Here is a 28,000-nt window from a genome sequence, read left to right as displayed (position 1 = left end):
GTCAGTCCGTTTTCTTACTCATCACAATAGTTCTCCCCAGTAACAAAGGACAAAGGACAGAGTAAATGTGACTGACAACCTGTCTCCAAATCTGAACCATTTTATTTCTATAGCACTTTTCACAATCTTCTGTTGTTTCAAAGCAGTTTTACAGCAAATCACAATGTTAATGATTGCAATATCTGTGAAGATAAGTGCCTTATAGTCACATTTAACAGATCACTGCTGGGTTTACATTTTGCAATGATATAAACAATCAAGAAGTTGAGATTTGGCATATCGCTTTACATGAAAGTACTGTCTGTATGTGGGTAAAGTTGGATATACTTATACATCCAACTTTATGTGTGCAATAATAATGAATATGATCAGCGATAGGAACTGTATCATCTTTTATCATTTAAAACCTAGCAAGCTTATTTTGTAAAAAGTTTTGCATGAATAGTATGCTTGCTCTCTTGAAAATAAGTCACTTGATTTGATGTTTTGTTGTCATGCATAGACACCGATACGTTTGAAGCGTATGCAACTGCTTATTGATGTAAAAAAAAAATCAGAAGACAAAAGATCCAAAGGTTTGGTCTATTATTGCATTGCTGTTTCTGTCAGCGTAAATCAAGTAAATCCGGCACATTTAATATAATACACATCACGTGATCCCGCAAGCAAGTAATAATAAGTAAGGGTGATGAAGTTTAGTCGTTTGCATATCTTTAAATATTCAAACCATCAGTTTCTCAGACTGTTTTATAGACAAAAGATAAACGGTTTCTACTGTCGCCATTCAACGTGACGTCATGAACGAGCCGCTCGACCTTCCTCGAACAGAAACGCGCGTTTTCGTCGTTCCTCGAGGAAAGGTTTGCTCTTAACGGCACGACAATAAACGTTTCGACCTGAACATTGACCGTTTGGTGTTTTTAAACCTCCGCGTGGCCTCTGTTTGGCTGAAGCAGAAGACGAGCGGTTGAACCCCCTCCCCCTGTTTCCGGTGCACAACCGGAAGTAGCTGTGATGAGCTCAGGCCTCATACTTCCAATGGCGACCGAAAACTGGCCGAACAGAAAGCGGGAGCAATCGTGGAGGGGTACGAAGCGTACAATCGACATTAAATAATTATATAATTTACAAACTACACATAAAGTTCGTCTCCAAATACCGTATTCGTTGAGCTATGGCCGATGCTGCAGCCAGAAATGGGAGTATTTCGCCCCTTGAATCGGGTAAGCCACAAAAAAAGTAGTATTTAGGAATATTATTAACAGGTAACGTTACTTTTATCGCTTCTGTGTCGCTAATCCAATAATAAACGGTGTCCTTTCGCAGAGTTATATTACTTGATATCGCGCTATTTGAGCACGGGGCCGTGTCGGAAAGCGGCCGAGGTGAGTTGACTTCAGCCGTCGAGACTTTAATGCGAGAATAGTGTGTTTTAAACGGTGCTCGAGTGGGTCTGAGCTCGCTCTCATCTGTTGCAGGCTCTGGTGTGTGAGCTGGAGGAGAACCAGGTGTGTTGCTCGAGGACTTCATGTCCATCAGTCTGTGTTGTTCGGCTCCCTCTTGGATTGAAACATGGATTCGGCGATAGGCTACTTTTCATTATCTCTTGCCTTGAACTTTGTTTACATTTTCCGCTAGTGTTATTATTATTATTATTAAGACAATAAAAAAGTCGCTTTCCTTTCGCATTCCTCATTAACCCGGCTTTTTTATTTTTTTGATAGCTCCTTCCACGTCGCTTGGATTGGGAAGGAAATGAACACCCACGATCTTATGAAGATTTGGTAAGTGTTTTGATTTTTTTTTTTCTGGAGCATGTGCATGGTGTGTGTTTTAATTCCCACACGTGTGTGTATTGTGACCGATTTAGGCTCGACTTTAAATGACAGGCATCTGAGTTATGTCCTTCCGTTTTCTTATACATGCACACTATCTTTGACAACTTTGAGTTGATCGTAACGCGTTATTAATACGAGCAGTTCTTGGGGGTTCTCTGTGTTTTGACTGCTTCCCTATTATTTAGTGCTGTATTGCACTTAGGGTGGGGCCTCGTCGGGTTGTGGCTACGTCACGATATTAAATCGTCCAATCAGATAGCAGGACTCGCCGTCGGCTTTTTATTTTGCATGTGACCTGCGCTCTGATTGGCCGATAAAGGGACTCGATTTGCATAAACCCCTTGCACTCAGCCGCATGAGACAGGCTCTTATTTATGTTTTCCCGACGGGTCGCGACCACAGTCAGTTATCTTAACCGTTTAAATTGACTTAATTTAACAAGACAGCTACTTAAAATGAGAATTTAGTTGTCTGTTTGATTGGTTAAAAGCACATTGAGAATCCAGAAATCAGATACATCCACTAAAAAAAGAAGAAAAAGAAATATGGGATTACCTAAGGTGCAAAAAAGAGCAATTATACTTAGTGTTAACAGGTATTGCTATTGCAAAAAATTCATTGCATATTTGTATTTTGGTCCCACTTTATATAGTTTAATATGTACTAAGATTTAAATTAATCAATTGATATAATGCACTTATTGTGTACATGTTTTTAAACACTCTACTTGTATTTAAAGTACATGTGCATATGATTACATCTGTTAATAATTTCTGTAATTACAAATATAATTACACTATTGACTCTTCCCTTACCTTTTAACCCACTCTTATTAAACCATACCAGCAAACCTGTCCGTACCCATACCAGCAAACCTTTCCTGTGTCCGCCTCAATAGCAGCACAAGTGGGTTTTGTTTTTGTCAATGCAACATCAATACACAAAGTACATTGTACTTAACAATTATTTTTTTTTAGTTTTGTAAGTAGTTAAAGACACCTAATATATAGTGACCACTTTTTTTTATTTTTTTTATATTTGGAAATGCATGTCATTAGTAAACATGACAGAAATAAACTAAGTGACTTTATTGCATCCACATAGTGTAAAGATCCTTTGTTCTTTGTTAGGTTGCTGCCAACAGACATATCGCACCAGATCACCTTCTGCAGATATGCAAGCAGATCGGTCCGATCCTGGACCGAGAGATTCCTTCTGGCGTGCCAGGAGTGCACTCTCTCCTGGGGGCCGGGAAACACTCTTTACTGCGACGGTCAAAAGGTGAGATCAGGCTGAGCTTTCAACCACATTGGCCTTGGTGTGAGTCTGTCAGTCATCCGGGTCTAAATGTCACCACCGCCTCTCTAGACTGCAGCAGCAGATGGAAAGCCTCCACGTTCGCGGCCCTTCATAGAGGGAGACCACCAGAGAGGCCTTTAAGCTGCAGGGATGCCAATATTGGTGAGTACCTTCAGTCATTCACCTGGAACAAAAAGTTCTTGCCCTGGCTAAATTTGAACTGACTCAGAGGAAAATAAATAAAGGTTGCTTTTTTCTTTTATTGGCATGAAATGGAAGTTGCAAACATCTCTTATTCCCTATTGTGATGCATATGCTTGAGTGAAACAGTAGGGCAGGACTTAATTGTGTCCGTCGAGAATTGATTGGATCGTTGTTGTTTGCTCACGCGGAGCACGTCATTAGAGAATAGATGCTGTTGTGAGGGGGAGGGAAAGGTTTTATTTTTCCTTAGCTTTTTTTTTTGCAAGGGTACATGCATTTAAAAAGTAGTGATGTGCCCGGATTAATCACTTATAAATGATGATTAACACTACATTTGCATGGTGAACTTATTTTCCGCTTTTAGTTATTTGTTGAATAAGATTAGGGGCAGCCCACGACTAAAGATTTTCCTAGTCCTAGTTCATTTAAGCCATTCTTCTGTGGAGAAATACTAAACCATAATAATGAGCATTTAAAATATAAATTATAAAGTGCTCAAGCACTCATAAAGCTTGTCGCAGCGACACCGGTAAACATTGCACAAACTTTTTTGAGATCAGAATGCAAACAAAATAAATAACTTATCTTAAATAACAGCCTTATCTTATTTAACGAAAATATCTTTAAAATGTAGGGCATAAAAAAAAACCCGGATAAATAAAAAGCCTATGCAGCAGACTTAAACTCTTAAAATAGAAAAATCAATGCAAACATAATCAGGCCGATGAACAAGTAGCCTTTAACGTTGAATAAAAACAGTTTTCCAATGGTCAGAACACAAACAAAATAAATGCATAATATAAAAATTAATAAATAAAATTTTGCCAACTGAAACACTACAACAATATGGACAATTAGGCTATAGCTAGACTCGCCATCACTTTTTTTTTTACTAAATTAATGTTAATATTTAAAGTCCCCCTGTAGTCAATTTTATCCCTTAAAACTCATCTTTGATCATCAAAATCACAATTTAAATGTTTTTTCTTTGAATAAAATTCTTCATGCCTTATATCTTGAATGTAACTCTAGACCCTTGCCTCATTTAGTATACACAGTTCTATGAATATGCAAATGAGCCCCGCCTCCACTCACTCACTCCAGCTCAGAGATCCACTCATTGACGATCACACATTGATCTGATTGGTTACAAGGTAGTTTGTGACGTCAGAAACCCCAGCGATTTCAAACCGTGTTTTTGAGAATGTCTTTGGTTCACTGCAGTATTATGGGGAAAATACTCAGCAATGGTGGAAAATGCGTCAAAACTAATCAACTAAATCAAATTGCTTAAGTAATAAAATGACTAGTTAAAAACCAGTATTAGTATTTTTATGCATGGATCGGATGTCAGAGGTGCTCTCATATAGGAAGTGGGGAAAAAGAAACATTAGTACACCCTCATGAATTGGGAAAAAAAAGGATGCTGTGTTAATGGCCTCCATTTTAATGCATCGTATCTCACGCCATGAACGCTGATGTAAGATGATTCAACGTGACAGAGCAAACTGAATTAATGGCGTAAATGTAGCCGTGGCCTGTTGCCTCTTTCCTCTGACTTTGGCTCATTGCCATCCCTGATCCACGTTTAATGCACTTTGACTTGTCTGGGCAAACTGCAAGAAATGCAATGTCTGTGTCGTTGTAGTGGAGGTGTGTCGAGGCCGAGAGCTCACCGGAGCTCAGCGCTTCAGCTCCATCAACCCTGTCAGCAATTATCAGCACATGAGGATGCACAGGAGGATCCTGGGACATCTCTCGGCCGTGTACTGTATCGCCTTTGATCGAACGGGTTCCAGGATTTTTACGGTGAGCGTCACAAATCTCTTGGGGTTCTCAGCTCTGGGTCTTTGACGTCCCACGCTTGACCCTGTTCGTTTCCTGACCCGCAGGGTTCAGACGATGCCTTGGTGAAGATCTGGTCCTCCTTTGACGGAAGTCTTCACTCCACTCTCAGAGGACACTGCGCTGAGATATCAGACCTCGCCGTTAACTTTGAGAACACCCTTATTGCGGCCGGGAGCTGCGACAAATCCATTCGAGTCTGGTGCCTTCGTACTTGTGCCCCGGTGGCGGTCCTGCAGGGCCACAGTGGATCTATTACCTCTTTACAGGTGAGAGCGCTGTATGAATTATCATGTGATGTCACCATTTAAGTTTGTGAACGATTAAAATGTCTTCACGATCTGCCTTTGAGGAGAGATTGTAGTGTCGTGCTACAGTGCACGTTCTTTCAGTTCAGTTCTGGCACCCACGTCCCAACATGCTGTTCATCGACACGTACATTTACATCGCTCTTTAAGCAACGCGAGTGGTAGAGTTAAGCTCGCGTGACACAGCAGTTCTTCGTCATCATTAGGGTTGGAAATTGAAAATCAATTCTTGAATTGAATACTTGAGGTCAGGAATCGGATACTTGTTATAAAATTAAAATGGATTCCTCTTATCGATTCCTTTGTGAGCATTTCAATATAACTTTAAACCGTTCAAGCGTGAGACGACTCGCGTGATGTTTTCTGCAGGCATGTGTAACTATATTGGGCAACTCTTAAAGTGACAGCAGCCTAATATTCCTGCTGCCGTCTCTATAATAACACTAATCAAACGACAAAAGACAGAGAAAATTCACTCGTTCTTGACTGAATAACTTTTGTAACTATATTTGTAATGAATATTTTATTCATAAAGTGCAGTGTTATTTACATTTGATTACAGTTTCTGTACCTGAAAATCTTAAAACACTATTTCAATCGTATCTTTATTCAGTTGTATCTATTTGTTGCAATTGCTAATTTTTTTTTGTTCTTTTTTAATTACTGAGTGTTTATTGTCTTTAATAATGCTTGACATTTATATTAGTTAGGCTAGGTGTTTTTCTATGGTAGTTTTAAACCACAGACATGCGTTCCTTGTATAAGTGTTCTTTAGCCTTAGATTTTTGTTCATGATATTCAGATACAATTAAGTTTTGCAATAAGACTAAATGTGAACAATATCTAAGGTTTTTTTGTTCCTTATTGGAATCGAAATTAGGCATCGATAAGAATCAGAATTGATAAGCAGTGTGTATCATACACAGACACTGTCGGTCAAGAGTTTGGAATAATTCTTGTTTTTGAAAGAAGTCACTTATGGTCACCAAGGCTGCGTTGATGAAAAATAAAATAAAAACAGTAATATTGTGAAAAATTACTTCAGTTTGAAATACTGTTTTCTATTTGAATATGTTATAAAATTAAATGTATTCCCGTGATGCAAAGCTAAATTTTCAGCATCGTTACTCCAGTCTTCAGTGGCTACATTTACATGCAACCAGATAATCCGTAAGTAATGGGATTGACGGCTCAATCGGACTGAAAAGCCTTCATGTAAACACCTTAATCGGTCCGAAATTTCGATCGGATTGAAAGGGGTGGTTTATTCCTTTTCTAATCCGATCGAGAGGACATGTAAACACTTGATTGGACCCGAAAACTGAAATGACTGCGCATGTGCGATGACGTTGAAATAGCGTAATGACGTATGACGCGCTGAACGAGCTGTTCTTCCTGTTGAATAAAGTGTCATATAAATGAGTGTCCCGTCATTCTGAAATTCTCCTTTCATTGCGTCTGTGAAGTGGAGCAGGACAACGGCCCACCAGTCCTTGTTTCGGATTCTCATCCACGTTCGGATTCATCAATCGGAATGAATTCAGTCCGATTTGAAACAAAAGTTGTGCATGTAAACGTAGCCAGTGTCACATGATCCTTCAGAGATCCTGCTCATTTAAGGTTTTAGTCATACGGCCCACTCATAATCGTGTTAAATTAAAGCTGCAAGCAGCGATGAAAGGGCCCTCGCACCCGTGCCATCAACACTCGGTGGCTTTAGGAAGACAGAGCATGGTTGGGCAATGCACATTTAAGGAGGTATATATAGTAAGAGTATGTCAAAGTCAGTTACAAAATGTTTCGTATAATGGTGTTAATAGCATGCTTCATGACTCAGCTAAGTGTTGCTAGCATGTTTAGTATGTTTCTAGCATGCTTAGTACACAATAATTATGTGGTTAGTACTGCATTACTGTGTTAACCATGTCATTTTATGTTGCCAGTAGTTGGGGCTATGTCTATATCTGAATATCGCTATGTAGATGTGTTCAGTGCAGGACTTTTATCAAACATGTGAAGTTTGGGGCAGATTGGACATTGTATGCTTGAGTTACAACAACTTCCTTTAGCATTTCTAGCATGTTTTATGATGTTTCTAGCATTTTACATATTAATTTTGGGGTAGATTGGACATTGCATGCCTGAGTTACAGCAAATTCATATTTAATTGCAGTTATATCATGCTTTAGCACTTAGCTAAGTGTTTGCTAGTATGTTTTAGCATGTCTCTAGTATGTTGGTAGGATGTTTAGCACCTACTGGCATTTTTTTATATGTTATTAGGAGTCCAGAACAGTGTTAAACGTCACTTCCTTTTGCCAGCAGGCGGCGCTATGACTATAACTGAATATGAGCATGGACATGTGTTCAAAAGATAACTCTTATCAAATGTGTGAAGTTTGGGGTAGATTGGACATTTTATGCTTAAGTTACAACAACTTCCTTGAGCTTTTATAGCATGCTTTAGAACTTAGCTAAGTGTTGCTAGCATGTTTCTTGCATGTTACATATTAAGTTTGGGGTAGATTGAACATCCCATGCCTGTGTTACAACAAATTCCCATTTAATTGCAGTAATATCATGATTTAGCACTTATCTAAGTGATTGATAGCATGTTTTAGCATGTTTCTAGTATGTTGTTAGCATGTTTAGCACATGCTGGCACTTTTTTATATGTTATTAGGAGTCCACAACAGTGTTTAACATGTCACTTCCTGTTGCCAGCAGGTGGCGCTATGACTGTAACTGAATATGAGCATGGTCATGTGTTCAGGACAGAACGCTTATCAAAAGTGTGAAGTTTGGGGCAGATTGGACATTGCCTTCTTGAGTAACAACAACATCCTGTTTCATTGAATTAGCATGCTTTAGCACTCAGCTAAGTTTTGCTAGTATGTTTTAACATGTTTCTAGCATGTTTAGAAGTCAATGGCATTTTTAACATCTTGCTAGAACGGCATCAACGTGTTAAACATGACACTTCCTGTTACCAGTAGGTGGCGCTATTACTATAACTGAATATTCTCATGTAGATGTGTTCAGGCCATGACTCTTATCAAACGTGTGACGTTTGGGGCAGATTGGACATTCCATGCCTGTGTTACAGCAAATTCCTATTTAATTGCAGCAATAGCATGCTTTAGCACTTAGCTAAGTGTTTGCTAGCATGTTTTAGCATGTTTCTAGTATGTTGTTAGCATGTTTAGCACTTGATGGCACTTTTTTTATATGTTTTTATATGTCCACAACAGTGTTTAACATGTCACTTCCTGTTGCCAGCAGGTGGCACTATGACTGTAACTGAATATGAGCATGGTCATGTGTTCAGGACAGAACGTTTATTAAAAGTGTGAAGTTTGGTGCAGAATGGACATTGCCTTCTTGCGTAACAACAACATCCTGTTTCATTGAATTAGCATGCTTTAGCACTTAGCTAAGTATTGCTAGCATGTTTTAACATGTTTCTAGCATGTTTAGAAGTCAATGGCATTTTTAACATGTTGCTAGAATGGCATCAACGTGTTAAACATGACACTTCCTGTTACCAGTAGGTGGCGCTATTACTATAACTGAATATTCTCATGTAGATGTGTTCAGGACAGAACGCTTATCAAAAGTGTGAAGTTTGGGGAAGATTGGACATTCCATGCCTGAGTTACAGCAAATTCCTATTTAATTGCAATAATAGCATGCTTTAGCACTTAGCTAAGAGTTTGCTAGCATGTTTTAGCATGCTTCTAGTATGTTGTTAGCATGTTTAACACTTGCTGGCACTTTTTTATATGTTATTAGGAGTCCATAACAGTGTTAAACATGTCACTTCCTGTTGCCAGCAGGTGGCGCTATGACTATAACTGAATATGAGCATGGTCATGTGTTCAGGACAGAACTCTTATCAAACGTGTGAAGTTTGGGGCAGATTGGACATTCCATGCCTGAGTTACAGCAACTTCCTGTTTCATGGCGAAACATCGAAATTTGTCAGGCCGCCGAGGACCCGCCCTTCGACGAAAACTCAAGATCTTCGCAATTTAACGTCGCAAAGGCCTTAAGATTACACTCACCAAATTTGAAGATGATCAGATTAAAACTGTAGGAGGAGTTCGTTAAAGTACGAGGCCTGAAAATGGCAAAAACTGCACAAAAATCTGAGAGGAAGTTCAAAATGGCTGACTTCCTGTTGTGTTTAGGGCTATGCTCCAAGAGACTTTTTTGTAGGTATTAGGTCATTACATGTATGTACCGAATTTCGTGCACGTACGTGGAACGTTGCGGGAGGCGCACTCCGTTGAACTTTTATAGGTGGCGCTATCGAGCCATTTTGCCCCGTCCAATTCTGAAACCTATATCAGATGTAAATTTTCGCCAGTTCTGACGCGTGTGCAAAGTTTTGTGAGTTTTCGAGCATGTTTAGGCCCTCAAAAATGCAATTAAATGCGGAGAAGAAGAATAATAATAATAATTAAAGCTGCAAGCAGCGATGAAAGGGCCCTCGCACCCGTGCCATCAACACTCGGTGGCTTTAGGAAGACAGAGCATGGTTGGGAAATGTACATTTAAGGAGGTATATATAGTAAGAGTATGTCAAAGTCAGTTACAAAATGTTTTGTATAATGGTGATAATAGCATGCTTCATGACTCAGCTAAGTGTTGCTAGCATGTTTAGTGTGTTTCTAGCATGCTTAGTACACAATAATTATGTGGTTAGTACTGCATTACTGTGTTAACCATGTCAGTTTCTGTTGCCAGTAGGTGGCGTTATGACTATAACTGAATATGAGCTTGGATGTGTGTTCAGGACAGAACTCTTATCAAACGTGTGAAGTTTGGTGCAAATTGGACATTGCCTTCTTGAGTAACAACAAAGTCATGTTTCATTGAATTAGCATGCTTTAGCACTTAGCTAAGCATTGTTAGCATGTTTTAACATGTTTCTAGCATGTTTAGAACTCAATGGCATTTTTAACATGTTGCTAGAACGGCATCAACGTGTTAAACATGTCACTTCCTGTTGCCAGTTGGTGGCGCTATTACTATAATTGAACATTCTCATGTAGATGTGTTCAGGACAGAACGCTTATCAAAAGTGTGAAGTTTGGGGCAGATTGGACATTCCATGCCTGAGTTACAGCAAATTCCTATTTAATTGCAATAATAGCATGCTTTAGCACTTGGCTAAGAGTTTGCTAGCATGTTTTAGCATGTTTCTAGTATGTTGTTAGCATGTTTAACACTTGCTGGCACTTTTTTATATGTTATTAGGAGTCCATAACAGTGTTAAACATGTCACTTCCTGTTGCCAGCAGGTGGCGCTATGACTGTAACTGAATATAAGCATGGTCATGTGTTCCGGACAGAACGCTTATCAAAAGTGTGAAGTTTGGGGCAGATTGGACATTCCATGCCTGAGTTACAGCAAATTCATATTTAATTGCAGTAATATAATTCTTTAGCACTTAGCTAAGTGTTTGCTAGTATGTTTTAGCATGTCTATAGTATGTTGGTAGGATGTTTAGCACCTACTGGCATTTTTTTATATGTTATTAGGAGTCAAGAACAGTGTTAAACGTCACTTCCTGTTGCCAGCAGGTGGCGCTATGACTATAACTAAATATGAGCATGGACATGTGTTCAAGAGATAACTCTTATCAAACGTGTGACGTTTGGGGTAGATTGTACATTGCCTTCTTGAGTAACAACAAAGTCCTGTTTCATTGAATTAGCATGCTTTAGCACTTAGCTAAGTATTGCTAGTATGTTTTAACATGTTTCTAGCATGTTTAGAAGTCAATGGCATTTTTAACATGTTGCTAGAATGGCATCAACGTGTTAAACATGACACTTCCTGTTACCAGTAGGTGGCGCTATTACTATAACTGAATATTCTCATGTAGATATGTTCAGGACAGAACGCTTATCAAAAGTGTGAAGTTTGGGGCAGATTGGACATTCCATGCCTGAGTTACAGCAAATTCCTATTTAATTGCAATAATAGCATGCTTTAGCACTTAGCTAAGAGTTTGCTAGCATGTTTTAGCATGCTTCTAGTATGTTGTTAGCATGTTTAGCACTTGCTGGCACTTTTTTATATGTTATTAGGAGTCCATAACAGTGTTAAACATGTCACTTCCTGTTGCCAGCAGGTGGCGCTATGACTATAACTGAATATGAGCATGGTCATGTGTTCAGGACAGAACTCTTATCAAACGTATGAAGTTTGGGGCAGATTGGACATTCCATGCCTGAGTTACAGCAACTTCCTGTTTCATGGCGAAACATCAAAATTTGTCAGGCCGCCGAGGACCCGCCCTTCGACGAAAACTCAAGATCTTCGCAATTTAACGTCGCAAAGGCCTTAAGATTACACTCACCAAATTTGAAGATGATCAGATTAAAACTGTAGGAGGAGTTCGTTAAAGTATGAGGCCTGAAAATGTCAAAAACTGCACAAAAATCTGGGAGGAAGTTCAAAATGGCTGACTTCCTGTTGGGTTTAGGGCTATGCTCCAAGAGACTTTTTTGTAGGTATTAGGTCATTACATGTATGTACCGAATTTCGTGCACGTACGTGGAACGTTGCGGGAGGCGCACTCCGTTGAACTTTTATAGGTGGCGCTATCGAGCCGTTTTGCCCCGTCCAATTCTGAAACCTATATCAGATGTAAATTTTCGCCAGTTCTGACGCGTGTGCAAAGTTTCGTGAGTTTTCGCGCATGTTTAGGCCCTCAAAAATGCAATTCAATGCGGAGAAGAATAATAATAATAATAATAATAATAATAATAATAATAAACAGAGCAATTCCAAGAGGGTCCTCACACCATCGGTGCTCGGGCCCTAATAAACAGAGCAATTCCAAGAGGGTCCTCACACCATCGGTGCTCGGGCCCTAATAATCGGTATTACAATATTGACCAGAATTTCATGTGTTTGAATGCTGCTTATACAGGCATGTTGTTCGCTTGCTCTAACAGGTATTTCTACTTCCTCTTTCTCCTTGCAGTTCTCTCCATTTGTCAAGGGCTCCAAAAGGTACATGGTGTCCACAGGAACTGATGCAACGGTGTGTTTCTGGCAGTGGGATGTGAATAATAGCTGTTTCAGGTGAGGGTTATACAAGTTAGAATGAAAATATGAGAAGCCAGTCAGAGATTGATGTTTATTCTTCTTTGTGTCCTTTAACGTTCACCAGCGATCGTCCGCACAAATTCACAGAGAAGCCGAGGCCTGGTGTTCAGACAGTCTGCTCTTCCTTCAGCCCTGGTGAGTGGGACCGCATGTGTGAACTGCTGCTGGAGGCTTCTTTTCTCTCTCTCTTCACGTGTGTGTGTGTTTACGTAAGGCTTTTTCAGTGTGCGTTTGTTTCTCTTTATACAGGTGGCATGTTCCTTGCAACAGGAAGCACAGATGATGTCATCAGGATATACTACCTGGGCAGCGGCTGTCCTGAAAAACTAGCTGAGCTTGACTCGCACACAGTAAGAGCGCCCGAATTTTAGGAATAGTTCAATAATCAACAGATTTTGAGGGAGTATCTCATATGGTGTGTCCTGATTCACAATACTTGGTTTCATTTGTAGGACAAGGTGGACAGCATCCAGTTCTGTCATTCAGGAGAGAGGTAATATTGGTGGTTTCATAAAACCAATGTTTTTTTTTGTTTTTTTGCCAGAAACTGTTTTGGTGCGCCAAAATCATTGACTGAAATGGTTTAATTAGTGCTTCTCTTTTTCTTTTTTATCATATAATTTTTATTGTTGCAAACTGCATTTTTACATTTTATACCACCCCACCCACCATAAACAACCCTACCCAGCCCCAACAAAGCAATCCCCAATCTGATAAACAGGACATCTGAAGATCAAAAAAAAAATTTTTTTTACATGTGCATACATTAATGTATATCTACATACAAGCAAAGATACATGCAAAATTGAGATGGTATTAGTACAAAAAAAAAAAAAAAAACACACATATATATATATATATATAAACCCCCACTCAATCCACGTCTAAGGTTGGTAAGTCATTAAAGAATGTAATAAATTGTTGCCATTTTTTACCAAAAGATTCTCCCCTACCTCTGATATTGTAATTAGTGCTTCTCTAATGAGTGCCTATTTCAAAGTAGATAAGCTCCGACAAGTAAACGTGAGCTGTGTGGATGTTAGGGCTGGGTTGACTAAATTAAATTAATTTTAAATTAATTAATTAAAACATTAATTAAAACATTTTTATGAATTAAGTTTTTTTTTTTTAGTCTATGCTGTTTTATGCTCTTTTTTTTATTATCTTTTTTTTTTATATATAATTATGCAAACACAAATTGTGACACCTGTTGGATGTTAGCATGTTTGTCTTGTATTTAGCACATATGTGCAAAATACAAAATAAACAGGACAAACATGCTAACATCCAACATAGTAAATTCTGATAACCTGTGTGTGTGTGTGTGTGTGTGTGTATATGTATAAATGTAAGTGTGGGAATTAGAGCCCGACCGATATGGATTTTTGGGCGCCGATGCCGATACCGATAAAAAAAAGCCAGATACCGATATATCGGCCGATATTATTTATGTGTATATTATAATACAGTAGCAATATTATTTATGTGTATTATAGTACAGTAAGTTTGGACACACTTTACAATTGGTGTGTACAAACTTTTGATGGGTACTAGAGCCCGACTGATAAAGGATTTTGATAAAGGCTGATACCGGTACAAATATTTGTTGGTTTTAAAATCCGATATTCCGATATATCGGACGATATATATATATTTTTTTTTTTCAGAAACGCGCAACAAAACATTAACAAATTTCCCTAACATTAGTTATTTGTAGTTATTTATGAGTTTTAACTAAACTAATATGATAATGCATTTTAAAAAGAAACTTGTTTCTTGTATTGTCACAACAGAACAGAGGAACATCAAAATATATTAAAGTTCTGATAAATAAAATGTATAAAAATACAAACTTAAGATTTTTTTTTAAGACTAAACGTTTAGTCCTTTGAACAAAAACAACAATTTCACATTCAAATTGACAACAAATTCAAATTGTCATAATTTACTCTCTCAAGTTGTTTTTTTCTTCTGTTGAAAATAAGTTATTTGGATGAATGTGGGTAACCAAACAGTTGATGTACCCCAATGACTTCCATAGTATATTTTTCTCCTTTGGAAGTCAATGGGGACCAGCTGTTTGGTTACCCACATTCTTCAAACTATTAATATTAGAAAAATATTAGAAGGAAATTAATACAGTTGGAACAACATTAGAGTGCCTGTAAATAATGAGATCATTTTTATTATTGGGTGAACTATCCCTTTAAGGACAAGCGGCAATGTGTTTACATTTGCTACTGTCTCTTTAAGAGCTGAGCACGACACGTCTAATGTACACGCATTTGACAAGCGGACAACCGACATTGTTTATGTAAATCTTGAGTGTATTTAACAGTATTAGCACAATAATACTCGAAAGATAACTTAGTCCAGTATCCAGGCGCTGGTACTAGAAAGGCTTTTAGTGCATGTGAGCTTCACATGTACGCGCTGAGAAACGCACACGTTAGAACAGCGCATCAGCATTTAAAATTAAATGTTTAACCGACAAAGCATTAAAGCACATGCACATTATGAACTTTTGTGAACTGCAGTGTTAACATTTTATGTGAATATAGCCTACGTCGCGTTGTTCCGCTTCACTCTCGGCTTATTTAACCGCAGCAAAACTGGACATGAGTCACGAATTTTGTCATCCTTATTTGAGTTAAGAGAACTGATAGGGATGTTCTTTTAATTGTTATTCAAGCAATGTATGTCTCGTGAGTCGTTACCAACTCACCATGAACACAATTCACTGCTGATCTCACTCGCGGTTCTCTCTGCCCGACTCTGGCTGGATCAGCAGGTTGCAGAATGTGTGGCGCGTTATACACGAGTGTTGCCAACAGGGACGGTGTAGAGTGCCCTCTGGTGGACAAACTATACAACGGCAACCCTCATAACATGGTTGAAGAGTGTTTCGTCCGTTTTTATTTTATTTTTGAAATATTAATTTATCGGCCGTTATAAATGCCGATACCGATAGTTTTGAAAATGCCTAATATCGGCCGATAATATCGGCCTGCCGATATATCGGTCGGGCTCTAGTGGGAATGGAAGCATATAAACCAGAGTAGCTGTAAAGTATAACAGATATGCTAATAATAAAAGCAATAAATAATGATAATAAAGATATCACTGGAAAAGTATCAGTAACAGATATAACAATAGAAAAATCCAAAAATAATAATAACAACAATAAACTAATTTAATCAAGATTGGGGTTTTGGGCTTTTTTATGATCTATGCACACACAGTTCGTCAGTGTTTCAGCCGCGGAAAGGCATCAATAAAACAGCTTGTAAACAGTCATGTGCCGTTACATTTACTTTAGGAAAGCCATCCAGTGTCCTTAGCTTGATAGTTAGCTGGAAAAAATTATTCTTGAGATGAGCTTTTTGCTAAATATATGCACTATATTGCATATTACAGGGCTTCAGATCACAATTTCTGTGGTTTAAATGCAGCTCGTTTTTTATTTTAATGTTTTTTATTAAATAAATGTAATCTTGTTTATTACATTTCTTTTTGCTAAATATAACCGTATTTCTGTTTCTGTACATTCATTTTGGTGCATTACTGTCATTTTACCTCAGTTTGTTCTTTGTTTTATTATTCATTAATATCTCTTTTAGGTTTGTGAGTGGCAGTCGAGACGGCACCGCTCGTATATGGCGCCTGCATCAGAAACACCAATGGAAGAGCATTTTATTGAACATGTCTGCCACTCTTCCAGGGTATGGAAAACATCTGGGTAACTCAAACAAATGTTTCCTTGACGCTGACTCGATCTGATAATGAAGTTGCTTCTTCCTTGTTTCCTGAAGGTCTGCACCTTTAACAGAGGATGAAAATTTCTTCAAACCCAAAGTCACCATGGTGTCCTGGGACCGCCATGACAACACGGTCATTACTGCCGTCAACAATTATCTTCTCAAAGTGTGGAATTCCTACACCGGACAGTTGCTACATATCCTTAAAGTAAGACCAGTTTCTGCCGCACAGATCCTTTTTTGCTGTATAGAGCTGAATGAATCTCTCTTCCCCTCCTCACAGGGTCACGAGGCCGAGGTGTATGTTTTGGAGCCACATCCCTATGACCCTCGCATCATGCTGTCTGCGGGCCATGATGGGAATGTCTTCATATGGGACCTCATCAGAGGCATTAATACCATGCATTACTTTAATATGGTAGAGTATTCCAGTGATCTTTTAGTATTATTTCCAGAACTTGTACAGCCGCTACAGCAAGTGTGCACTTGGGCTGCCCCCTAATAGTCAGTAACCATTCATTTTATTTAGCGACTTTTAAAGGAGAACTCCGGTCAATTTTAACATTGAGCTAATTTTTTTGTACATTTGGAGTGCTGTCAATACAGAGAACAATGACAAAAATCGGTGTTGCCTACACAGAGTTATTCTATTTTTAAAATTTGCACCCTGTTGACTTCAATGGGGCAAGTATTAAACCTGCTTTTAGGCTCTTAACATCCTTGATGTGTCATTACAAGTGCACAGAAAATGTGAGTGATTCCTTCTGAGTGAACACGAGTGGATCTGACTGCAGTAGATGTGAAAGATATGTATAAAAATTATGTTATTTAAGCCAGCGCAAATACCTGTTTACATCCTGTTTTTCGGTTGAAGTCCAAAGTAGTCGATTGCCGAGTTCACGCGCATAGGTTTAGTTACCTATGATCACGCGCGTGAACTCGGCAATCGATTACTGTGGAGATTCACCATGTTCACTCTGAAGGAATTCACTCACATGACCTGTGCACTTGTAATGACACATCAAGGATGTTAAGAGGCTAAAAGCAGGTTTAAAACTTGCCCCATTGAAGTCAACAGGGTGCAAATTTTAAAAAGAGGATAACATGGAATAGGCAACACCGATTTTTGTCGTTGTTCTCTGTACTGACAGCACTCCAGATTTACAAAAAAATTAGCTCAATGTTAAAAATAACCAGAGTCCTCCTTTAAAAAACATTTCTGATTGTTATCCATTTTGAAAACGGTTGTGTTGCTTAATATTTATGTGGAAAACATGATAATTGTTTTTCAGGACTCTTTGGTGAGTTTAAAGTTTAGAAGAACAGCATTTTGTAACTTATAAACCTTTATCTTTACTGTCAATTTTGATCAATTTGTGCGTACATTTATATATATATATATATATATATATATATATATATATATATATATATATATATATATATATATATATATATATATATATATATATATATATATATATATATATTTATTTATTTATTTATTTATTTATTTATTTATTTATTTATTTAAATTGCAACTGGCAATTTATTTAGCAGAATATTACTGTAGGCCTGTAAAGATGATCATTCATTTATTTGACATTCACATTTTTTGTGTGTTTTCTGTGGTGTAGATTGAAGGTCAAGGACATGGTGCTGTGTTTGACTGTAAGTTCACCCAAGATGGGCATCGCTTTGCAATGACAGACTCTCATGGACATCTGGTTATTTTTGGCTTTGGGAGCTCTAAGCCTTATGAAAAGGTTTGTATGATTTCTAGTTGAGAAATCTGAAGTTGATCAATTCACGTCTATTGCATGGCTAGTATAAAACAATTGAAGTTCTTAAATATAACTTCTCCATCTTTTAATTTATGTCTCCAAAATGATCCGTAGCTTCCAGACCAGATGTTTTTCCACACTGACTATCGGCCGCTGATCCGGGACTCAAATGGGTTTGTCCTGGATGAGCAGACCCAGCAGGCTCCACACCTGATGCCTCCTCCCTTCCTGGTGGACGTGGATGGGAACCCTCACCCTCCCAGATTCCAGAGACTGGTCCCAGGAAGAGAAAACATTGCAGATGAGCATCTAGTTCCTCAACTGGGTTATGTCGCCACAAGTAAGTTCCCTACTGTTGTCATAACATTGTTGTAATGTATCCATAGTTCACTGTTGGCAGCTTTAGCATGCACAGGGTTCACTGTAAACGGCTCATTGAAAAACCAGTTTCAGAACCGGTTCTATTGTATTAAAAGAATTGTGATGCACCAAAATGAAATTTTACCGAACTGAAATTAAAGTTTTAACTTTTAGTTGAAAACTGAAACAAAAGATAGTTTATAGTTTTTAATCAAATGTATTTAAAAATCAATAATAAAAACTGAGTAATTCAAATTGCACATAAGACTAATGCTTTATATTAGCCTTTTAATGACTATGTATTTCCATCCAGTTATTGCAGAATAAACCCCCACTTGATGATCAGGACCCCCAATGCGAAGCATAATAATTAGACACAAAATATTGATTTGAGTCGAAATATTTTATTAGCTCATTAAACGCAAAACTTCCGCAAGATAATATCACTTATTACACTGCTTTTCAGCACATGAATAAATAGTGACAGGGGCATGGAATACTAATTTGAGAAAAAAGAAACGTTTTCTGATCTTACCTGTTTATTATCTTGCGCACCATCAGAGAAGCGCTTATTAGATCAATGATTTTCACCAAAACCGACAATTCAGTTACATTTTATTTTAAGGTGATGTTACAGTGTAATTACTCAAATAAGTACTGAGTATTTTTAATTAACTACATATACTTACTATATGATTGAAATTTGCAGAATTTATAATTGTAACTTATAGTTATGCATAATTTACTGCCATTTCTATAGTAAGTATTTGCAACATGTAACTGTCAGCTTAAAAAAAAGGTGTTACTGAAAATTATTTTTTGTCTATTATATATTTTCGCTGAGCGTTTCTGATTTGCACCTTTGAGAATGGACCTTCATCGTGTTTCAGGTGATGGTGAGGTGGTGGAGCAGGTGATCAGTCAACAGTCTGCGGAGAGTGAGGAGGTTCGTCCCAGCGCCCTGGATTTTGCCATCCGCCAGCTTCAACTGCATCATGACAGACATGTTTCAGTTCAGGGAGAGGGTGGCGTTCCTGCTGTGGCCCGTGTGCTAGAGCCAGGAACTCCCCGCAGAGGTGCCCATACATTGAAATCACAGCATTTAAATCACAGCATTGTACTCTTAGATCAACACCCGTTAGAAGTCGATTTGCAATTTAATCTCCACTCCATCTCTAATATTGCTGTTTGATTGCACAGTGTCGGTGAACGAGCGTATGGAGGTGCAGTCTCCACCTAACGTGGGTTTGCGGCGCAGCGGACAGGTAGAGGGAGTTCGGCAGATGCACCAGAATGCTCCACGCAGTCAGATGGCCACAGAGAGGGACCTTCAGGCCTGGAGGCGCAGGGTGGTGGTACCTGATCTTACCACAAGTGGCTACAGGTGAGTTTTATTTATTAATTACATTTTATTTGCTTCAGTTTTTTTATTTGTGTACACATTAAAGGATTAGTACACTCCAGAATTAAAATTTCCTGATTATTTACTCACCTCCATGTCATCCAAGATGTTCATGTCTGTCTTTCTTCAGTCGAAAAGAAATTATGGTTTTTGAGGAAAACATTCCAGGATTTTTCTCCATATAGTGGACTTTGCAATTTGGACCTTCAACCTGTTGGTCCCCATTAGTTTCAGTGCAGCTTCAAAGGCTCTACACGATCCCAGCCGACAAATTATTTAGCAAAACGATCTGTCAGTTTCTAAAAAACATAATGTATATACTTTTTAAACACAAATGCTCATCTTGGACTAGCTGTGATGCGTGTCCACGACTTCACGCATTACGTAATCACGCTGGAAAGGTCACGTGCACATCCTTTGTCAAGTATTGAATTCATATTTTTTTGTTTTTAATGCCTTCTTTTACATATGTTGTATTTACACATTAACCTAAGAGTCCTTAAAAACTCCATTTCAACTGTGTCCCTTCACTTTTGACTGTGTCCCTAAAATGTTTCACATTAGGGCAATAATTAAAAACCTTTCCGGTACCGAATGTTTCGTTCCCTTCTCAGAGAACCGGGTTACATTCATAACCTGAGACATTACCTTTTAAGGGAACTTCAGTGTTGTTTTATGGTGTTGACACTAGGGGAACTTTAATACCCACGCCACCATACTGATTAAATGCCTGCCCAGCCAAGCTGTGAATTAAGGCAAGCACAGACTTGGTGAGCAAAAACTATTAAGCTAAAGGAACCTGAGCCGAGTGTTAAAAACCATGTCCGTACCATGCGTTTTAAAAGTGTGCAGGAAAGCCCAGCCCGCCACAGCACTGGATCCACTGATAAAAAGTGAGAGTTAGCAGTATACTGAGCTTTAGCAGTCTGAGTGGTCTAATAAGCTTAGTCAAATGATTAGACCCTATAAGATCATCCCCTCTCGAGGCAGAAACCATTCACTTACTTGGCCGGGGGAGGCAGAACCAAGCCCTGGACTTCAAAGAAACTCACCACAGTGGGTCTCAAAGAAAGCGGGGCTATAGGCCTTCTGCTTCATATGCCGGCCTTACCAAGTTGTAAAAGGCAATCACAGACTTAGTGAGCAAAAGTTATTCATATAGTTGGCCAGGGTTGGCAGAACCAAACACCACACTACAAAGATCTTCTCAGTGAAATATATAGGTTGCAAACCATCATGAGCCTTAAAGCAGAGCTTCGGTCCTCCTCTTGCATTGCTTATAGCTCTTAAAATATCTTCCCAACCAAGCTGTGAAAGGCAATCATAGATTTACAGAGCAAAAGTTATTAACCCAGAAGCATCTAAGCTTGTGGTTAACATCATGACTAAGCATAGAATTTTAGATGAGGTGGAAGAGCAATGAATTGATCCTGAAACCTCTGTCTGTGAACTGCAGGATCCAGGTAAAACCATTAGGCCATCCTTAAAAATATTCTTGTTTGCCGTAACCCGACCGACCCTGTCAATTTAGTACCGACCCAATTATTTATTTATTTCCCCTTTTAGTCCGACCGACTTGCCGGTTGTAAACTTGCGTTAAGACCGACCAATTTTTTTTTAACTCTTCAAACAACTAATACAAATGCAATAAAATAATATTAGTTATTAAGTATTGTGAATATAAATTGCTTAGACATACATACAAACATAAGCTACGTTCTTTCTTTTAAATAAAAACTCGTGGCGCGTCATTATGTTTACACCAGGTTTACGCATGTCACACTACGGCCTGCAGGCTAAGATCGCTCCGTTTCATTCACTGTCAATGGTTCGCGCTTGGTAATGATGGCTGCGGCTTTACTCTAAAGATTATTTCATTTTTATATGTTGTTGAATATGGTTTATTAAAAAATAAACATGTGAAAGCGTGTTATATAGGCTACATGTCATGTTTTAGTCAGTAATGACGACGCTACTGCAACACGCATCGCCGCAGATGAGAAGCTAAGCATCAACGTGCTATCGCAAATCAAAGTGAAAGTAAGTCGCAGACGCTTAACACACGATCATCTTTATTAAATGTAAAGAAACGAAATGATCTTACCAGGGCTGTTTACGCTTTCTCTTATTGCGGGCTTTGATTCAGAAATTTTAGCTGTTGACCAATAAAATAATAACTGTTGCTTTCGGTGCACTGCATTAAATCTGCATATAGCGGGAATTGAAGATCGGTTATATCCGCAAAAAAACAACAACACACATCTATGTAACCAGGTGTAAATAATTGAATCGTTTTGATCAATCAGATTGCAATCCGATCTGAGAAAACGCAAAGTGGCCTGGTGTAAACAGCCCCTAGACATCGGTGAAAAATGTTCTCTCAAGACCCCCCCGACCCCGATTTTTTTTTATTATTAAAAAAATATACTTTTTTATATTATTTTATATATATATAAAAAAATAAAGACCTACCTACCGACCCTTTTTTTCTTTTTTTTTGCTGTTACTGCAAACCAAAATATTTTTAAGGATGGCCTTATCTTGCCATGTGCAAACAGAGGTATCAACCTCACATCTTTGAGGGGAGAACAGTCTGTTCACTGCTCTAAAATGATTTGTTTTCAGAGAACAACTGAACAAAACGAGTTGGGTACTTTGGGTACTACATTACGTTGGCGACACTCTGGCAGCATCGCTGAGCGTAGATTGTGCGACAAATCTGTTAGAGACCGATTGACCCTCAAAACAACATAGGTGGCGAGGTTGGCAATACAATCTTGTAAGAACTTTGTTCTTTCAGAACAGACACTTACTAGTGTCAAAAGGCCCTGAAACAGCTCGCCGGCAGTCTGAAAGTGGAATAAATGTTTCTGCTTTGACCTGAAAGAGGGGGTAGGTCAGTTTGTTCTGTGCCATGAAACCGCTTGTTTGCAGGGAACGACTGAATAAGATCGGCTGGGGACTCGTTGAGAGGGGAATGCCCAACCCTGTTCGGGGGGCTGACTGCCCTAACAACCTTATGGGCCCCAACACCCTCTGAGGAGGGAGTGGGTGCCACCCTTCGCCAGCATCTCTGAGCGGAGATTAAGCAGAAACCCCACCGGAGACTGCTGCTCCTCGAAGCACCATGAGTAGCGGGGTAGCACTAAAGTTTCCTGTGGGCCTCGGACATGCGATTTTTAGCCAACAGAGAGGCGAAGATGATCCTTAGATCCATCTTAAACCTGGATGGCTGAGAATGTGTGCAACGTATGAGTGAGAGTTGCCTTCTTGCCTCCTGAAACCTGTCGGCAACTGTATTTACTGCTCCACCGAACAGGCCAGTGGGGGAAATCGGAGAGCCCAAAATGTTTTTGTTTTTTTTCTTTAATCTCCGAGAGGTTCAGCCACAGATTCCTTTGAGGCAACCAGGACAGCCATTGAACAGCCCTCTACTTTGAGGTGCGGATGGTGAGATCTGTAGCTCTGTGGAGTTATCCAGCTTCCTCGGGGCCTAATTCCTCACCATTGTCCAGCTCCTTTAAGAGGTCAGCTTGGCAGGCCTGCAAAACTGCCATTATGTGGAGTGACCCACCAGCCTGCCCCCACAGCCTCTTAAGCCTTGCCAAACAGACCTGATGTTACTCTACATGGTCTGGATGGCAAGGATGGACCTCTCCATTGCAAGCGTCTTTCCACCTTCAGCATCGCCCCATGCCCGTGCTTTTGTGAACCCACAACAGTTTAGTAATTCAACATTGTAGGGTTAAAGACTCATATCTACAAGGAGCGCTCATCTAAATTTACTGCAAGCTACTTCACGTCTCTCTTCTGGCCAGTCTAGATTCAACTTGGCCACTGCATGGGTCACAACTTCAAGCAGCTCTTCCAACTCTCTTTTAAATCGCTTCCGGTGCTTGTCCACTGGCGCAGAGCGTGCATTTTAAACTAAGTCCTATGGAAGCTCAACTTCTCGCTGGTGGGCAAGTGATGTAACCGGTGTTGCAGATTAACACTGGTAACACCGACTATCGCAGCAAGCCTACTCTTTACTTATCTGAGTTAATACAGTGTAACTACGTCACCTTAAAATAGTCTAACTGATGCAGCTAATAATAGGTCCTCGTTTTGATCAGAAGAGATCACTGAGCAAGCTTCCAGTTTCAAAACAGTGACCTTTTGGGGACAGAGCGAGAGCACCTGTCTCAAACTCCGCCTCTGCCAACTCAACCTTCAATCCCCAGGATCGAAGACTCTGCACCGCCTCTGCAGACGCAGAATCCGAGCCACGCGGAGAGATGCCCGGCTCCATCTCTCAAGGGAAGCGCTCGCAATGAGGGCAGCCGGATCCCTCAAGAGCTGACAGAGTGTGCTCTGCTACTAATAATAGATCACACACAATTCAAGCGTGTCGTCCCTGGTTTAAAAACGAGGACACAACTCCTAAACTGTCCTTTTGACATGTTACAATTTCTAACATGACACAAAATAGACAATGTCTTTCACATAAAAAAATCAGACAATAGCTTCCTGGGGCCGGTTTCACAAAGCTATTTTAGACCGGTCTATAGTGTTAGACAAGTCTAAAATTTGCTCATAGACTAGTCTAATGCAAGTTAGACTGTTTCACAAAAATAAAGACTGACTTAATTTAGACCAAAAAAATTAGACACCTTACCCCCAGGCTAACTTAGGTCTAAGACTCTGTTACCTTGGCAACCAGCAGTAACAATCAGTTACATTACAAACAGCCAAAAGAAAAGGGAAAATTGCTCATAATTTAAACATTTCTTCTTGTTACTACATTCTCTGCTAAATTTCCCAAGTAAAATGTCCTTGTAACTGTTATACTCCTCCAACAAACACATATTTTCCGCTGGGGTAAACTGCACTGAGCGGTTGAATGCGCTTACTCAATCCGCCATGTTTTTTGTTTTGATAAGTGTCTTATTTTACCCAGAATGCATTGCAGTGTAGTCCTACTTAAGATAGAGTCTCAAGTGCTTTGTGATCAAAACGGTCTGATTTAGATGTCTATCTGAAGTCTGACTATCAACTATATCTAAGCCATAGTCAAAGTCTATCTTTGTGAAACCGGCCCCTGAAGACATGGTAATCCATGTAGGTGCCATAGGGGCCCTTTTATGGTCTTGTTGTGCTACGCTGAATCATCTGACCTCTGTCAGCCAATAGAATTGGCATGTTTTCACACGTGCTTTAGACACTGGTCTCGCTGGAAGCATTCCCGTAACAACAACATGATGCAGCAAGTCCATGTCAATTATCGTACAATAAAAATGACTGATATTGGTGTTGATTTGGTGGCAGTGGTTAAGTTAAGCCTGGTTATTAGAGCATTCAGACAAGCTGTTTAACAATGCAATGGCTTCTTCTTTTAGGGCGCAGGAGTCGTTCAGAACAGCCAAGGGAGATGAGGAGGTCAACCTTTACAACATCAAGAAAAGAAGAGTGACCCACGCCAGCTTCAGGGTAGGGTTCTTTCTCCTTATGAACTGCATTATGGTTATTAATCTGTCAACACTGAGTGAACGTCATTAAGGTGGGATGATTTTGCCCATAGGATGATTCTGACGAGGAAGGACCATGTCTCAAACGTGCGCAGTCACGCAAACGGCAGAAAAACCAGCAGCGTAAAGAGAGTCTGGCTGAAGAGTACATCGAGTACTCGTGTGAGGAAGGGGAGGAGACAGCATCTTCTGAGGTTGAGCGTTTGTTAATTTATTTTTTAAAACTCTGTCATATCAGACATGTCAATAATGATGTGTGTTTGTGTTATTGGTGCAGGACAGTGAAATGGAGGGCAGTGATGTTAATTTGTCCAATGAGGATGAAGAGGAATGGAGGAGTGATAGTTCAAGGTACTCTTGCTGCCACCATAATTGTTTTAAAAATGGAAGTGTGTAATATCTGCAAGTGGCACCAAGCAGAATTGCAATAAAATTTGCTTCCAATAATTCCTCAGTTAATCCAAAAAAAAAAAAAAAAGTTCACTTAAAGATTGAATGCCTGTCACGGCCATTTTTATTCATACTCAAAAAAAACATTATGACATCTAATTGAAGTGTTTAAAAATAAATAAATCAATGCACAGCTAGCTGTTGTTTATCACTTACATATACATTTAGATGTACTGTTTCAAAGAGTAACTGGTTATATTGTGAAACTCGATTTTATTAATCTGAGTCCACTTTCAAAGGAACAGTGTGAATGCAAAACCAGGTCAGATGGTTGACGTGGAAATGCTCATTTTTGGAATTCTGTTTGGTCCTGCTGGTGACAAAATAATAAGCTACTCCCTTAAACTGATAAATCTTCCATATAGTAATTTAATTTCATGTTGTCATCGCTAACATATTCATGATGTACGCTGTTCTCTGTTCATAACTGAAGCCGCTCCTCCAGTGATTATTCCGACTGGATGGCAGATGCAGGAATAAATTTGCGACGGTCCACGTCTCCATCCTCCCGACGTAGGACTACCCGCAGGATCAGCAGCTCTGAGGAAGAGGAGGAGGAGGACGAAGAGGCAGCGGATGAGGACCAGACTCTAGATGAAGAGGAGCAGATGGCTTCACCCCGAAAGCACAAGAAGGCCAAAAGCAAAATGCCAAAGGTGTCAATAGGGCCATACAGCACATCCATTACTGTAAGGCCCTGATATACTCACGGAAAAGTACTTTTTCGTTCTTTGCACAGGCGTAAAAAGAAGTTGAAAATTTGTGACCAGCGGTATACTGTTGGCGAACATCCCATCGCCCATGCTGCTGAGACAGTGTTTAGATTAATGCTATCTCTCTCAGTAACAAAATAAACACAACAGAAATAACAGCGGTGAGAAAACGGCAGTTAAGAAAGCATCAGATTCTGCTCTCCAGTTATGTACCACTTTATGCAATAGGTTGCTTTAAATCAAACAGCTCTACAGTATTAAACATGAAATAAAACATTTTCTACTATAAAGCGGCTCTCCGGGGTGTTTTGGATGTTTTTACTCGCTGATCTCTGACCGGAAGAAATGAACCGGAGAAGATTTCCATGTAAAGAAGGCGAAACCTCAGAGCCACATCTCTATTATGTATTCACCGTATTCCAACGGTAGTACGAAGGTGTTTTCCAGCCGGAGGAAACTTTTCCGGAAAGTTTGTTTTGAAAAAGTTTTTTCAAACTCCTGAAACAAACTCCAAACGAACTTTGCTGTGTCCTGATGGCGTCACACCAGTTAGTTGCTCGATTTAGCTTGAAGTATATCGGGGCCTTTACTGTCATTATCACAAGTTCTTATTTGATCCTTTAAAATGAAATATCAACTTGGTACTGTGAAGTACTTTTTGAAATCCTTAGTTGTAATTCTGGAGAGGCATTTTTACTGCTGGCTCGCACTTAATTTTTGTCTTCATGAAAGAATGGTTTGAAAAACGTATTTTAAATTCAGTGCAATTAATTTTCTTATCCTTAGCCACCAAAACCGAGGCCACCCATTAACAGAGAGATCTCAAACGAGTTCCGTCCCCCAGCATGGATTACTGACGTCATTCCCCGAAAGTCCCCCTTCGTCCCTCAAATGGGAGACGAGGTACAGAATACATTCCTCTCGTCTGTAATAAAGTATAACTGATCCATGTCTAAATCCACTGTCTCTTTTTCTGTTCACAGGTCATCTATTTTTGTCAGGGTCATGCGGCGTATGTGGAGACGGTCTGTAGGACAAAACTGTACCACATTAACCTAGACAGACTGCCATGGAAGAAGATGGAGTTAAGAGTATGATACTGGGATTTTACTGACACTTTTACTATTATACAACTGTTCTTATTGGATGCATTCATAAGTGCTTCCAATAAGAAGCACTTTAAGTGCTGATTTTAACAGTATGTAGATTTAGATGCATCACTTGTCAGTAGCTATGTTTCCATCCACACATTTTTATGCAAATTCTGGGATGTCGCATTAAAATTATACTGGATGGATATGCCAAAATGCTCTAAAAAATCATAAAATGTGTTAAAAATGTATGCACTCAATTAGGATGGATCACTTTTTATCCGGTAAGAAAACATGCCCATAAAATGTGAACCA

General features: G+C 39.3%; 1 protein-coding gene across 2 annotated transcripts in view; it reads left to right on the top strand.

Annotated features, from left to right (window-relative positions):
* Positions 1-749: 749 nt before the first annotated feature.
* The window catches only part of brwd1 (bromodomain and WD repeat domain containing 1), a 39,242-nt gene continuing 11,991 nt past the window's right edge, over positions 750-28,000 (top strand). Inside the window, exons 1-26 of one of the 2 annotated variants that reach the window (XM_081369691.1) lie at positions 750-1,223; positions 1,327-1,385; positions 1,479-1,508; positions 1,725-1,784; positions 2,685-2,744; positions 2,969-3,119; positions 3,207-3,299; positions 4,990-5,150; positions 5,234-5,455; positions 12,496-12,596; positions 12,685-12,755; positions 12,870-12,970; positions 13,073-13,113; positions 16,241-16,342; positions 16,433-16,586; positions 16,662-16,796; positions 18,016-18,144; positions 18,277-18,502; positions 19,413-19,598; positions 19,723-19,906; positions 25,303-25,393; positions 25,485-25,625; positions 25,709-25,782; positions 26,315-26,537; positions 27,381-27,497; positions 27,578-27,685. In XM_081369691.1, the coding sequence (XP_081225817.1) occupies positions 1,175-1,223; positions 1,327-1,385; positions 1,479-1,508; positions 1,725-1,784; positions 2,685-2,744; positions 2,969-3,119; positions 3,207-3,299; positions 4,990-5,150; positions 5,234-5,455; positions 12,496-12,596; positions 12,685-12,755; positions 12,870-12,970; positions 13,073-13,113; positions 16,241-16,342; positions 16,433-16,586; positions 16,662-16,796; positions 18,016-18,144; positions 18,277-18,502; positions 19,413-19,598; positions 19,723-19,906; positions 25,303-25,393; positions 25,485-25,625; positions 25,709-25,782; positions 26,315-26,537; positions 27,381-27,497; positions 27,578-27,685 (3,069 nt within the window). In that variant the 5' untranslated portion in view covers positions 750-1,174. The remainder of the gene's footprint in view (positions 1,224-1,326; positions 1,386-1,478; positions 1,509-1,724; positions 1,785-2,684; positions 2,745-2,968; positions 3,120-3,206; positions 3,300-4,989; positions 5,151-5,233; positions 5,456-12,495; positions 12,597-12,684; positions 12,756-12,869; positions 12,971-13,072; positions 13,114-16,240; positions 16,343-16,432; positions 16,587-16,661; positions 16,797-18,015; positions 18,145-18,276; positions 18,503-19,412; positions 19,599-19,722; positions 19,907-25,302; positions 25,394-25,484; positions 25,626-25,708; positions 25,783-26,314; positions 26,538-27,380; positions 27,498-27,577; positions 27,686-28,000) is intronic. The other variant, XM_081369692.1, reaches the window with a different exon arrangement.

The sequence above is a fragment of the Scardinius erythrophthalmus genome, assembly GCF_964197995.2.
Source record: "Scardinius erythrophthalmus genome assembly, chromosome: 7".
NCBI lineage: Eukaryota > Metazoa > Chordata > Actinopteri > Cypriniformes > Leuciscidae > Scardinius > Scardinius erythrophthalmus.
The sequence above is the reverse complement of the archived record's forward strand: the minus strand, read 5'-3'. Positions and strand labels throughout refer to the sequence as shown.